Source organism: Tachyglossus aculeatus, chromosome 16, assembly GCF_015852505.1.
Source record: "Tachyglossus aculeatus isolate mTacAcu1 chromosome 16, mTacAcu1.pri, whole genome shotgun sequence".
Classification (NCBI taxonomy): domain Eukaryota; kingdom Metazoa; phylum Chordata; class Mammalia; order Monotremata; family Tachyglossidae; genus Tachyglossus; species Tachyglossus aculeatus.
Window position 1 is genome coordinate 38,831,054 of NC_052081.1, and position 15,186 is coordinate 38,846,239.

Sequence of the window (15,186 nt, forward strand, 5' to 3'; positions counted from 1 at the left end):
AGCAATCCTTGTGACTCCCAGGCCCCTGCCCTTAACCCTATGCAGCAGACAAATGGCATCATTATCAATCGTATTTATTGAGCGCTTACTATGTGCAGAGCACTGTACTAAGCGCTTGCAAAGTACAAGTTGGCAACATCTAAAGACAGTCCATACCCAACAGTGGGCTCACAGTCTGAAAGGGGAAATGACGGCAAACCTTGTGACTCCCAGGCCCGTGCCCTAACCTTATGCAGCAGACCAATGGCATCATTATCAATCGTATTTATTGAGCGCTTACTGTGTGCGGAGTACTGTACTAAGCGCTTGGGAAGTACCAGTTGGCAACATATAGAGACAGTCCCTACCTAACAGTGGGCTCACAGTCTAAAAGGGGAAATGGCAGCAAACCTTGTGACTCCCAGGCCCCTGCCCTAACCCCATGCAGCAGACAAATGGCAGGAAACCTTATGACTTCCAAGCCCCTGCCCTAACCCTATGCAGCAGACAAATGGCATCATTATCAGTCGTATTTATTGAGCGCTTACTGTGTGCAGAGCACTGTACTAAGCACTTGGGAAGTCCAAGTTGGCAACATATAGAGACAGTCCCTACCCAACAGTGGGCTCACAGTCTAAAAGGAGAAATGGCAACAAACCTTGTGACTCCCAGGCCCCTGCCCTAACCCTATGCAGCAGACAAATGGCATCATTATCAATCATATTTATTGAGCGCTTACCGTGTGCAGAGCACTGTACTAAGAGCTTGGGAAGCAGAAATTGGCAACATCTAGAAACAGTCCCTACCCAACAGTGGGCTCACAGTCTAAAAGGGGAAATGGCAGCAAACCTTGTTACTCCTAGGCCCGTGCCCTAACCCTATGCAGCAGACAAATGGCATCATTATCAATCGTATTTATTGAGCGCTTACTGTGTGCAGAGCACTGTACTAAGCGCTTGGGAAGTCCAATTTGGCAACATCTAGAGACAGTCCCTACCCAACAGTGGGCTCACGGTCTAAGAGGGGAAATGGCAGCAAACCTTGTGACTCTCAGACCCGTGCCCTAACCCTATGCGGCAGACAAATGGCATCATTATCAATCGTATTTATTGAGCACTTACTGTGTGCAGAGCACTGTACTAAGCACTTGGGAAGTACAAGTTGGCAACATATAGAGACAGTCCCTACCCAACAGTGGGCTCACAGTCTAAGAGGGGAAATGGCAGCAAACCTTGTGACTCCCAGGCCCCTGCCCTAACCCTGTGCAGAAGACAAATGGCATCATTATCAATTGTAATCATTGAGCGCTTACTGTGTGCAGAGCACTGTACTGAGAGGTTGGGAAGTCCATGTTGGCAACATCTAGAGACAGTCCCTACCCAACAGTGGGCTCACAGTCTAAAAGGGGAAATGGCAGCAAACCTTGTGACTCCCAGGCCTGTGCCCTATCCCCATGCCATTCTGCTTATCTATCGACGGTTATTGATTGATCTCTGCTACGTACTGAGCGCTCCCTGGCTTTGTGGAGAGCCCCGTCCAAAACGCTCGGGAGGGTCCACTCCAACAGAGTCGGTAGATGGGACCCCTGCCCACAAGGAGTTTAGAGGAGGGGTTGGGCATTAAAAACAGATTATTGGATTGGTTTCATCACACCCCACGGACAAACGTTTTCAGTCAGTGCCTGCCAATGAGAAAGGAAGAAATCATCTTTAGGAGGCGTGAAGATGGAGCCATCTAGTCTCAGCTTGCTATCGCTTCAGCAGAACCCTTTCATTTTGGCCTCATCAATCAATCGTATTTATTGAGCGCTTACTGTGTGCAGAGCACTGTGCTAAGCGCTTGGGAAGTACAGGTTGGCAGCATATAGAGACGGTCCCTACCCAATAGTGGGCTCACAGTCTAAAAGGGGGAGACAGAGAACAAAACCAAACATACCAACAAAATAAAATAGAGTAAAATAAATAGAGTAATAAATCTGTACAAACATATATACGTATATACAGGTGCCGTGGGGAAGGGAAGGAGGTAAGATGAGGGGGATGGAGACGGGAATGAGGGGGAGAAGCTGCTTCATGAAGCAGAAGCCATCATGAGGATGGCTATTTATTTTATTTTGTTAGTATGTTTGGTTTTGTTCTCTGTCTCCCCCTTTTAGACTGTGAGCCCACTGTTGGGTAGGGACTGTCTATATAGGTTGCCAACTTGTACTTCCCAAGTGCTTAGTACAGTGCTCTGCACACAGTAAGCGCTCAGTAAATACGATTGATTGATTGATTACTCTATTTATTTATTTATTTTACTTGTACCTATCTATTCTAGTTATTTTATTTTGTTAGTATGTTTGGTTTTGTTCTCTGTCTCCCCCTTTTAGACTGTGAGCCCACTGTTGGGTAGGGACTGTCTCTATATGTTGCCAACTTGTACTTCCCACGCACTTAGTACAGTGCTCTGCACACAGTAAGTGCTCAATAAATATGATTGATTGATTACTCTATTTATTTATTTATTTTACTTGTACCTATCTATTCTAGTTATTTTATTTTGTTAGTATGTTTGGTTTTGTTCTCTGTCTCCCCCTTTTGGACTGTGAGCCCACTGTTGGGTAGGGACTGTCTCTGTGTGTTGCCAACTTGTACATCCCAAGCGCTTAGTACAGTGCTCTGCACACAGTAAGCACTCAATAAATACGATTGATTGATTGATTGATTGATTGATCCAAGTTGGCAACGTATAGAGACAGTCCCTACCCAACAGCGGGCTCACAGTCTAGAATGGGGAGCCAGACAACAAAACATATTAACCAAATAAAATAAATAGAATAGATATGTACAAATAAAATAAATAGAGTAATAAATACGTACAAATATATATCCATATATACAGGTGGCGTGGGGTGTGGAAGGAGATAAGGCGGGGGAGAGGAAGGAGGGGGCTCAGTGTGGGAAGGCCTCCTGGAGGAGGTGAGCTTTCAGTAGGGCCTTGAATCAATCAATCAATTGTATTTATTGAGTGCTTACTGTGTGCAGAGCACTGTACTAAGCGCCTGGGAAGTCCAAGTTGGCAACATATAGAGACGGTCCCTACCCAACAGTGGGCTCACAGTCTAGAAGGGGGAGACAGAGAACAAAACCAAACATATCAACCAAATTAAATAAATAGAATAAATACGTACAAATAAAATAAATCAAGAGTAATAAATCCGTACAAACATATATCCATATCTACAGGTGATGTAGGGAGGGGAAGGAGGTAAGGTGGGGGGAGAGGAAAAAGGGGGCTCAATGTGGGAAGGCCTCCTGGAGGAGGTGAGCTCTCAGTAGGGCCTTGAATCAATCAATCAATCGTATTTATTGAGCGCTTACTGTTAGCAGAGCACTGTACTAAGCGCTTGGGAAGTCCAAGTTGGCAACATAGAGAGACGGTCCCTACCCAACAGTGGGTTCACAGTCTAGAAGGGGGAAGAGAGCCTGATGACCTTGTAGCCCCCCACCCAGCGCTTAGAACAGTGCTTTGCACATAGTAGGCGCTTAACAAATACCACCATTATTATCACCTCCTCCAGGAGGCCTTCCCAGACTGAGCCCCTTCCTTCTCCTCCCCCTAGTCCCCCTCTCCATCCACCCCATCTTACCTCCTTCCCTTCCCCACAGCACCTGTATATATGTTTGTACATATTTATTACTCTATTTATTTATTTATTTTACTTGTGCCTATCTATTCTATTTATTTTATTTTGTTAGTATGTTTGGTTTTGTTCTCTTGTCTCCCCCTTTTAGACTGTGAGCCCGCTGTTGGGTAGGGACCGTCTCTAGATGTTGCCAGCTTGTACTTCCCAAGCGCTTAGTCCAGTGCTCTGCACACAGTAAGCGCTCGATAAATACGATTGATTGATTGATTATTAATGATTGTTATTATCATCTGGGCCTCAGTGACCTCGGCTGACAAATGGGGCTGGAGCCCGCGAGCGCCCCCAGCGGGCCAACGCGATGACGTTTCCGTCCCCCCGCCTCTGTTTGTCCGCGCCGGGCCGCCGTCGGGCGGTGGTTTCGGCTGCTACTGCGGCTGCGCGGGCCGCGCGGGGAGAAGGTGATAATGGCGGCGGCGGCGGCGTTCGGGGCTCTGGGGCTTCGCCTGCTGCGCGGAGCCGCTCGGAGAACAGCGCCCCCTGGCGTCCGGGCAGGTCAGGGCATGGCATGGCACGGGGAGGCCTAAGGGCTTGCGAAGACCGTAGTCATAATACTCATAATAACCAGAATAATAATGCATTTATTAAGCGCTTACTATGTGCAAAGCACTGTTCTAAGCGCTGGGGAGGTTACAAGGTGATCAGGTTGGCCCATGGGGGGGCTCACGGGCTTCATCCCCATTTTACAGATGTTAACTGAGGCCCAGAGAAGTGACTTGCTTAAGGTCACACAGCAAACATGTGGCGGGGGCGGGATTTGAACCCGTGACCTCTGAGTCCAAAGCCCGAGTTCTCTCCACTGAGCCACAATGCTTCTCTAATCATCATCATCATAAATAATGGTGGCATTTATTAAGCGCTTACTATATGCAAAGCACCGTTCTAAGTGCTGGGGAGGTTCCAAGGTGGTCAGGTTGGCCCCCGAGGGGCTCACAGGCTTCATCCCCATTTTACAGATGAGGCCACTGAGGCCAGAGAAGTGAAGTGACTTGCCTAAGGTCACACTTACGTGAGCCCGCTGTTGGGTAGGGACTGTCTCTATATGCTGCCAACTACTTCCCAAGCGCTTATTATAGTGCTCTGCACACAGTAAGCGCTCAGTAAATACGATTGAATGAATTTATTAAGCGCTTACCATGTGCCAAGCACTGTTCTAAGCGCTGGGGAGGTTGCAAGGTGATCAGGTTGGCCCACGGGGGGCTCACAGTCTTCATCCCCAATTTACAGATGAGGGAACTGAGGCCCAGAGAAGTGAAGTGACTTGCTTAAGGTCACACAGCAAACGTGTGGCGGGGGCGGGATTTGAACCCGTGACCTCTGACTCCAAAGCCCGAGTTCTTTCCACTGAGCCACTATGCTTCTCTAATCATCATCATCATAAATAATGATGACTTTTAATAAGCACTTGCTATGTGCAAAGCAGTGTTCTAAGCGCTGCGGAGGTTACAAGGTGATCCGGTGCCTGGCACATAGTAGGCGCTTAACAAATACCACCACCATCATCATCATCATTATTATTACCAAATAGCACAGTTATTAGAGAAGCAGTGTGGCACGGTGGAAAGAGCCCGGGTCCACGGGGGGCTCCCAGTCTTCATCCCCATTTTACAGATGAGTTAACTGAGAAGTGAAGTGACTTGGACTTCCCAAGCGCTTAGTACAGTGCTCTGCACACAGTAAGTGCTCAAGAAATACGCTTGAATGAATGAGTGATGGGCAGGGGGGTGTGCCCTGTGGGAAGTCCAAGCGGTTCCTATCAGGAGTGGGAGCCTAGGGAGTGGGATCAATCAATCAATCAATCGTATTTATTGAGCGCTTACTGTGTGCAGAGCACTATACTAAGTGCTTGGGAAGTACAAGTTGGCAACATATAGAGACAGTCCCTACCCAACAGCGGGCTCACAGTCTAGACGGGGGAGACAGAGAACAAAACAAAACATATTAACAGAATAAAATTAATAGAATAGATATGTACAAGTAAAATAAATAAATAAATAGAGTAATAAAATCAATCAATCGTATTTATTGAGCGCTTACTGTGTGCAGAGCACTGGACTAGGTGCTTGGGAAGTCCAAGTTGGCAACATCTAGAGACGGTCCCTACCCAACAGCGGGCTCACAGTCTAGAAGGGGGAGACAGACAACAAAACAGAACATATTAGTAGAATAAAATAGATAGAATAGATATGTACAAGTAAAATAAATAAATAAATAGAGTAATAAAATCAATCAGTTGTATTTATTGAGCGCTTACTGTGTGCAGAGCACTGGACTCAGCGCTTGGGAAGTCCAAGTTGGCAACATCTAGAGACGGTCCCTACCCAACAGCGGGCTCACAGTCTAGAAGGGGGAGACAGACAACAAAACAGAACATATTAGCAGAATAAAATAGATAGAATAGATATGTACAAGTAAAATAAATAGAGTAATAAAATCAATCAGTCGTATTTATTGAGGGCTTACTGTGTGCAGAGCACTGGACTCAGTGCTTGGGAAGTCCAAGTTGGCACCATCTAGAGACGGTCCCTACCCAACAGCGGGCTCACAGTCTAGAAGGGGGAGACAGACAACAAAACAGAACATATTAGCAGAATAAAATAGATAGAATAGATATGTACAAGTAAAATAAATAGAGTAATAAAATCAATCAGTCGTATTTATTGAGGGCTTACTGTGTGCAGAGCACTGGACTCAGTGCTTGGGAAGTCCAAGTTGGCACCATCTAGAGACGGTCCCTACCCAACAGCGGGCTCACAGTCTAGAAGGGGGAGACAGACAACAAAACAGAACATATTAGCAGAATAAAATAGATAGAATAGATATGTACAAGTAAAATAAATAAATAAATAGAGTAATAAAATCAATCAGTCGTATTTATTGAGCGCTTACTGTGTGCAGAGCACTGGACTAAGCGCTTGGGAAGTCCAAGTTGGCAACATAGAGAGATGGTCCCTACACATAGTCTAGAAGGGGGAGACAGACAACAAAACAGAACATATTAACAGAATAAAATAAGTAGAATAGATATGTACAAGTAAATAAATAGAGTAATAGAGTAATACAATCAATCAACCAATTGTATTTCTTCAGCGCTTACTGTGTGCAGAGCACTGGACTAAGCGCTTGTGAAGTCCAAGTTGGCAACATCTAGAGATGATCCCTACCCAACAGCGGGCTCACAGTCTAGAAGGGGGAGACAGACAACAAAACAGAACATATTAGCAGAATAAAATAAGTAGAATAGATATGTACAAGTAAAATAAATAGAGTAATAAATCGAGTAATACAATCAATCATATTTATTGAGCGCTTACTGTGTGCAGAGCACTGTACCAAGCGCTTGGGAAGTCCAAGTTGGCAACATCTAGAGACAGTCCCTACCCAACAGCGGGCTCACAGTCTAGAAGGGGGGAGACAGACAACAAAACAGAACATATAAGTAGAATAGATATGTACAAGTAAAATAAATAATAGATATAATAATAATAATAAAATATAATAATAAATAAAATCGTGCGTTGGATCAACCTGGGGGGCCGAGGAGAGGGGTGGTGGTGTCTGACTTGCCTTGTCTTTGGCCTCCAGCCTCAGGACTCACCAAGGACATGCTGCCCGGGCCCTACCCGCGGACACCCGAGGAGCGGGCGGCTGCCGCCAAGAAATACAACATGCTCGTGGAGGACTACGAGCCCTACCCGGACGACGGCATGGGGTGAGCACCCACCAGACTCCGGGGGGGCCACGTGCCGTCCGAGGTGGTCCTCCGCGGCCCGAAAGACACGTGGCCCCGCTCCCCTCGCGCTGTGCGGTCTGCATCTGGAAGACCGCCTGGTCTCAGGGTGGGAGATAATAAATAAATAAATAAATAATGGCATTTGTTAAGCGCTTACTATGTGCAAAGCACTGTACTAAGCGCTGGGAAGGATACAGGGTGATCAGGTTGTCCCACATGGGGCTCACAGTCTTAATCCCATTTTACAGATGAGGTAACTGAGGCCCAGAGAAGTGAAGTGACTTGCCCAAAGTCACCCAGCTGACAATTGGCGGAGCCGGGATTTGAACCCGTGACCTCTGACTCCAAAGCCCGGGCTCTTTCCTCTGAGCCACGCTGTTTCTCTAATTGCTGTGCCATGTGACCTTGGCCAAGCGACTTCTCGGTGCCTCAGGTACCTCATCTGTGAAATGGGGATTAAAGACTCTGAGCCCCCTGTGTGACTCAGACTGTGTCCAGTCTGATAAATTTGTATCCCCCCGATAATAAGAACAATAATAATAATGATGGCTTTTATTAAGCGTTTACTAAGTGCAAAGCACTGTTCTAAGTGCTGGGGAGGATACAAGGTGATCAGATTGTCCCACGTGGGGCTCACAGTCTTCATCCCCATTTTCCAGATGAGGGAAATGAGGCCCAGAGAAGTGAAGTGACTTGCCCAAAGTCACCCAGCTGACAATTGGCGGAGCCAGGATTTGAACCCGTGACCTCTGACTCCAAAGCCCGGGCTCTTTCCTCTGAGCCACGCTGTTTCTCTAATTGCTGTGCCATGTGACCTTGGCCAAGCGACTTCTCGGTGCCTCAGGTACCTCATCTGTGAAATGGGGATTAAAGACTCTGAGCCCCCTGTGTGACTCAGACTGTGTCCAGTCTGATAAACTTGTATCCCCCCTGATAATAATAATAATAATGATGGCATTTATGAAGCGCTTCCTAGGTGCAAAGCACTGTTCTAAGCGCTGGGGAGGTTCCAAGGTGATCAGATTGTCCCATGTGGGGCTCACAGTCTTCATCCCCATTTTCCAGATGAGGGCACTGAGGCCCGGAGAAGTGAAGTGACTTGCCCAAAGTCACTCAGCTGACAATTGGCGGAGCTGGGATTCGAACCCGTGACCTCCGACTCCAGAGCCCGGGCTCTCTTCCACTGAGCCACGCTGCTTCTCTAGACCCCTCCGGTCTGCGAGGTGGGGTATAAAAAGGCCTTACTTCTCGAGCGAGTCACTTAGACTCTTGAGTCTTCAGTTTCACCCCCTCTAAAATCCGGAGACTCGTCGTAATAATAATAATGATGGCATTTATTAAGAGCTTACTATGTGCAAAGCACCGTTCTAAGCACTGGGGGGATACAAGGTGATCAGGTTGCCCCACGGGGGGGCTTACAGTCAATCCCCATTTTCCAGATGAGGTAACTGAGGCACAGAGCAGTGAAGTGACTTGCCCAAGGTCACACAGCTGGCAATTGGCGGAGCTGGGATTTGAACCCATGACCACTGACTCCAAAGCCCGGGCTCTTTCCATTGAGTCACGCTGCTTCTCAAGAGCTGTAACCCCTGGTCAAACCAGACCCGACTGTTGTTGTTTCTCAGGTACGGCGACTACCCCATGCTGCCTAATCGCTCCCAACACGAGAGGGATCCGTGGTACGAATGGGACCATCAGGACCTCAGGCTGAACTGGGGCGAACCGGTGAGCAAACCCTTCCCCACAGCACCTCTATATATGTATATATGTCTGTACATATTTATTACTCTATTTATTTTACTTGTACATATCTATTCTATTTGTTTTATCTTGTTAGTATGTTTGGTTTTGTTCTCTGTCTCCCCCTTCTAGACTCTGAGCCCACTGTTGGGTAGGGACCGTCTCTCTATGTTGCCAACTTGGACTTCCCAAGCACTTAGTCCAGTGCTCTGCCCACAGTAAGCGCTCAATAAATACGATTGAATGAATTGGCGGAGCCAGGATTTGAAGGCTCACCTCCTCCAGGAAGTCTTCCCAGACGGAGCCCCCTTTATTTTACTTGTACATATCTATTCTATTTATTTTATTTTGTTAATATGTTTTGTTCTGTTCTCTGTCCCCCCCTTTTAGACTGTGAGCTCACTGTTGGGTAGGGACTGTCTCTAGATGTTGCCAACTTGTACTTCCCAAGCGCTTAGTCTAGTGCTCTGCACACAATGAGCACTCAATAAATACGACTGATTGATTGATTGATTCCCTCTGGCCCCGCTTCCCTCCCAGGTGTTCCGGTGACAGACCGGATCTAATATTTCTGCTACGCGAGCCTGACCGGACACCCCGTTCCTGGGTAACGAGCATTTCTGTCCCGAGGAAGGACAGTTGAGAGGAAAAGACACTTTGAGCCCGCTGTTGGGTAGGGACAGTCTCTGTATGTCGCCAACTTGTACTTCCCAAGTGCTTAATATGATGCTCAATAAATACGATTGAATGAAAAATTGTTTCTCCGAGTCAGGAGAGACCTTAGCCCAGTTTCCTCAGGCTCACCCCCTGACCCCGTGGCGACTGGGGTGGCACATCCAGCACTGCAGCTTTGACGGGGGGCTTTGAGACTTGAGGGTGAAGCCGTTGTTATCAGCAGGGCAAAGGGAAAGCCAACCCTCATGCAATCAGTCAATCGTATTTAATGAGCACCGACTGTGTGCAGAAAACTGTACTGAGCACTTGGGAGAGTGCAATATAACAGACGCTCATTCGTTCGATTGTATCAAGCGCTTGCTGTGTGCAGAGCACTGTACTAAGGGCTTGGGAAAGTACAATATAACAGATGCTCATTCGTTCAATTACATCAAGCGCTTGCTGTGTGCAGAGCACTGTACTAAGCGCTTGGGAAAGTAATAAAGACAATAAAAACAATAAAGAGTGACATTCCCTGCCCACAACAAGCTCACAGTCAGGTGGTGGGGGGGAAGAGACATAGTCCCTGTCCACACCAAGCTTACAGTCTAGAGGGGGAAACAGACATTTATATGCCCACTGTTGGGTAGGGACCGTCTCTATATGTTGCCAACTTGCACTTCCCAAGCGCTTAGTACAGTGCTTTGCACACAGTAAGCGCTCAATAAGTACGATTGAATGAATAAATAAATAAAATCACAGACATGTAGCATAAGCGCTCTGGGGCTGGGACGGGGGGATGAATAAAGGCGGCAAGTCAGGGCGAGGCAGAAGGGAGTTGCGGAAGAGGAAAAGGGCTTCGTCAGGGAAGACTTCTTGGAGGAGACAGACATTAATATAAATAAATAAAATCACAGACATGTACATAAGTGCTCTGGGGCTGGGACGGGGGGATGAATAAAGGCGGCAAGTCAGGGCGAGGCAGAAGGGAGTTGCGGAAGAGGAAAAGAGGACTTCGTCAGGGAAGACCTCTTGGAGGAGACAGACATTAATATAAATAAAATCACAGACATGTACATAAGTGCTCTGGGGCTGGGACTGGGGGATGAATAAAGGCGGCAAGTCAGGGCGAGGCAGAAGGGAGTTGCGGAAGAGGAAAAGAGGGCTTCGTCAGGGAAGACCTCTTGGAGGAGACAGACATTAATATAAATAAAATCACAGATGTACATAAGTACTCTGGGGCTGGGATGGGGGGATGAATAAAGGCGGCAAGTCAGGGCGAGGCAGAAGGGAGTTGCAGAAGAGGAAAAGAGGGCTTCATCAGGGAAGACCTCTTGGAGGAGATGTTCCTTCAGTAAGGCTTTGAAGAGGGGGAGAGTAATAGATACGAGGAAGGTGGGTGTTCCAGACCAGAGGCAGGATGTGGGCGAGAGGTCGGCGATCAGTCACGCCGTTCATTTGACGCGTGCAAAAACCACTGAGGAGAGGCCCTACCATGGACTCAGAAACCCTGTCCAGGCTCTCGCTTGTAGCAGTCAACAGCCTCTCCCCTTCTACCGCAGATGCACTGGGACTTTGATATGTACATCCGGAATCGGGTGGACACGTCCCCTACGGCGGTCTCCTGGGACACCATGTGTAAACACCTCTTCGGCTTCATTTTCTTCATGGGCTTCATGTTCTGGGTCGGGGAAAAGTACCCGAGCTACCAGCCTGTGGTGAGTAACGGAGCCGGAAGCCCTTGGCGGTTGGACTGCCCTTTGAAGCGCCTTATTCCCAGCCCGGTTCTCCTGGGAGAGCTGGGGTAGGGGAAGTCGCAGAAGTTGGAGCAAGGAGGACCTGGCTTTGCTTTTGGCCTGGCTCAGCGGGCAGCCGCTGAGTATTCAACTGCTTTGAGGAAGAGGCCGGACAGTCTTTAACTCTCCTCAAGTGGCACAATCACCAGTCCTCATCAGTGCTACTTACTGAGTGATTGCTACGTTCAGAGCCCCGTAGAATAATTTACAGATCCGTGCATAAGTGCTGGGGGGTTGAGGGTGGGGCGGACTTTAGATGTCCTCAGCTCATTCATCCATTCAGTTCACTCAGTCGTATTTATTAACAATAATAATAATAATAATAATGGCATTTATTAAGTGCCTACTATGTGCAAAGCACTGTTCTAAGCGCTGGGGAGGTTACAAGGTGATCAGGTTGTCCCTCGGGGGGCTCACAGTCTTCATCCCCATTTTCCAGATGAGGGAACTGAGGCACAGAGAAGTTAAGAGACTTGCCCAAAGTCCACGGCTGACAGTTGGCGGAGCCGGGATTTGAACCCACGACCTCTGACTCCAAAGCCCAGGCTCTTTCCACCGAGCCATGTTGCTTCCCTGCTTTATTGAGCACTTACTGTGTGCAGAGCACTGTACTGAGCTCACAGATCCAATTGTGTAGGTGCCACAGAAGGGAGAGGGAATCGGGGGGGGAAAAGAGGGCTTCATTGGGAAGACCTCTTAGGATGTGACGTGGCTCAGTGGAAAGAGCCCGGGCTTTGGAGTCAGAGGTCACGGGTTCAAATCCCGGCTCCACCAATTGTCAGCTGTGTGACTTTGGGCAAGTCACTTAACTTCTCTGGGCCTCAGTTACCACATCTGTAAAATGGGGATTAAGACTGTGAGCCCCCCCGGGACAACCTGATCACCTTGTAACCTCCCCAGAGCTTAGAACAGTGCTTTGCTCATAGTAAGTGCTTAATAAATGCCATTATTATTATTATGTGACCTTATTAAGGCTTTGAAGATGGGGGGAGATGGGTGGTCTGGCATAAATGCGAGGGGAGGGAGTTTCAGGCTGGGGAGAGGATGTGAGAGATGGGGCGGCAGCGAGACGGACGAGATTGAGGCGTAATCTAGGAGAGCCCCCAAGTCTTGGAGGGGGTGGACGGTTCTGGCCAGGTACCTTTTCCAGCTCCGTCATGTCCTCTCTGAGTTGCACTGACCAGAACTGCCCAGACTCCCAGGTGTGACGGTGGCAGAACCTTTGTCGTCGTTCACCAAATCCGTCGACACCAGATCGGGGACGACGCCTACTGAAGCTTGAGGGAAGTTGGCTCAAAACGAAAGGAAGTGCTTCGTAAGCGTAACTAGCGCCCGCAGAAAATAATCAGAAGGTTCAGAGGGCGTCTGGGTAAATTCGTGGGAGAGTGGTCCGGAATGGACCACTCTTGGGATGTAAAGCGGGGTGGGCACGAGGGAAGGAGGATGGGTGTCGAGGAAGTCTGCCATCTTGGTCCTTCCGAGCATCCCGTCGTCACTGGCAGAGGGAGCGCATTAGTGTGGACGGCCCATTGGGCTGATCGAGTAATGGCATTCTTCTGCCCTTATGCTTGAAGTGTTCTGAAGGGATCTTTCTCCTCGGAGAGCTGTACAGGCGGGGATGAGTCATTAGCTTCTTGATGGATTTGAGATTGGCTGCCTGATGCAACCTGGGCGGGGAGGATCCGGGTCCCGGCTAAAGCTAGCTCATCGGGGCGTCGACCCCGCTCGTAATGCTGAAGCCGCGGGGATCCCCTGCTGGAGTGTGTGCACAGGAAGGAACCGAGCTCTAATTTTACTCCTGGAGAACAAGAATCACCACTCAAAAGTCTTCCATTTTTCAGTTCCACGAGCACATCCCCCTTTCCTCCGCCCCGTGAGCTCTGATGTCTGACAGCTGTTCATCGGCAAAGCCACCGGCCCCCTGGAGCAAGTTCCGCCGGTGTCTCTCCGACAGATTTCCCTCCCGGTTCTTCTCCATGCCCCATTTGCCGGGCCACTTTAGCGGTGAAGCCATTAAAGTCTGAGCGACTTAGTGGAGATTGAATCTGTCTTTGCCCTGAGAGAGCGTGGGATCGATGGATCGCGTCGTCTCATTCGGAGGCTTCTGTTCTGTAACGGGCAACACGTTGCTGAAAGGCGGACGGGGCTTCTCTCTCCCCTAGCCGGACCGAAGGATGCCCCAAAGGTTCGGTCGGTCTGCCTGGGAGCGTGGGCTTTGGCCGCGACTCGGACGAACGTGTCCGCTTCCTCAGTAGCTCCTTTGCAGATTGGGTATTCTACCCGCTACTAATTATCTGTGTTTTCTTCCCCAGGGCCCAAAGCAGTATCCGTATAACAACCTGTACCTGGAGCATGGAGGCGATCCACTGAAGGAACCCGAGCCAGTGAAGCACTACGTTATCTGAGGACTTTCGGGGGGCTTCCGTTATTTGCCTGTGCCCCCTAACCGGCCATCCTCTCTCACTTTGGGCCAGGTCCTTCAATGCCTGTGGACAGAGTTTCTCTTTATTAAATATTTAAAAAACCTCAGTGCTGTGGTGAATGTTTTGTTTAGTGACACCACAATACCGACCCTAGGCTCAACTCAACCCGGGACCCAGCCCAGTTTCCTAAATCACCATCGTAATCGTCGTGGTTTTTGTTAAGCACTGACTATGTGCCAAGCACTGGCGTAGATTCAAAATAATCAGGTTGGTCACAGGGCTCACAACAGGTGTTGATCGACTCTCCATTTTATAGACCAGATAAACCGAGGCACGGACAGGTTAAGTGACCTGCCCAAAGGTCACACAGCAGACGAGGGTCAGAGTCAGGTTTAGAACCCAGGTCCTCAGGTTCCCAGGCCGTGCTGCTTGCTCATCACGCGCTACTCCCCTGAGCTACAGCTCTGTTCTTAGCTAATTTCTCTATTCGTCCTGGTGCAGAGGATGGAGATTTACATTGAGGTTCCAGAGTCATTTTCAGCCCCTTTTGAAAACGTAAACCTTATTTGTTAGGTGCTTACTGGGTGGCAAGCGCTGTACTAAATGCTGGGGCAGATACAAGCTAATCGGGTCGGACACAGCCCCTATCCCACAAGGGGCTCACAGTCTAAGTAGGAGGGAGAAAATATTTGTGAATCCTCATTTTTCAGTTGAGGAAACTGAAGCACCAAGAAGTCAAGCGACTTGCTGAAGGTCACATCTCAGGCAGGTGGAAGAGTCGGGATTCAAATCCAGGGCCTGAGACTCCCAGGTCCAAGCTCTTCTCATCAGGCCAGAAAGAAAGAAAGAAGGAAGGAAGGAAGAAAAAGAGAGAAAGGAAAATAGGGAAAGGAAGGAAGGAAGGAAAGAAAGAAGGAGGGAGGGAGGAAGAGAGAAAGAAAAAGAAAGAAAAGAGGAAAGGAAGGAAGGGAGAAAGAAAGGAGGAAAGGGAGAAAGAAAGGAGGAAAGGAAGGAAGAAAAAGAGAGAAAGGAAAATAGAGAAAGGAAGGAAGGAAAGAAAGAAGGAGGGAGGGAGGAAGAGAAAGAAAAAGAAAGAAAAGAGGAAAGGAAGGAAGGGAAAGAAAGGAGGAAAGGAAGGAAGAAAAAAAGGAAAATGAAGGAAGGAAAGAATGAGGG

The 15,186-nt window shown here is 48.5% G+C and overlaps 1 protein-coding gene across 1 annotated transcript; it reads left to right on the forward strand.

The window, feature by feature from the left end:
- Nucleotides 1–4,064: 4,064 nt before the first annotated feature.
- NDUFB8 (NADH:ubiquinone oxidoreductase subunit B8) lies at nt 4,065–14,116 on the forward strand. The gene is made up of 5 exons (XM_038758038.1): nt 4,065–4,159; nt 7,250–7,376; nt 9,023–9,122; nt 11,354–11,509; nt 13,900–14,116. Exons 1-5 carry the CDS (start codon nt 4,072–4,074, stop codon nt 13,990–13,992), a joined length of 564 nt encoding a protein of 187 aa, XP_038613966.1. The 5' UTR covers nt 4,065–4,071; the 3' UTR covers nt 13,993–14,116.
- The last annotated feature ends 1,070 nt before the right edge of the window (nt 14,117–15,186 follow it).

Excerpts from the sequence above, each read along its gene's own strand:
- NDUFB8 (XM_038758038.1), top strand. The coding sequence starts at position 4,072 with ATGGCGGCGGCGGCGGCGTTCGGGGCTCTGGGGCTTCGCCTGCTGCGC. Across the intron at positions 4,160-7,249 it reads GCCCCCTGGCGTCCGGGCAG|CCTCAGGACTCACCAAGGAC; the intron begins GTCAGGGCATGG and ends TTTGGCCTCCAG. Across the intron at positions 11,510-13,899 it reads ACCCGAGCTACCAGCCTGTG|GGCCCAAAGCAGTATCCGTA; the intron begins GTGAGTAACGGA and ends TTTCTTCCCCAG.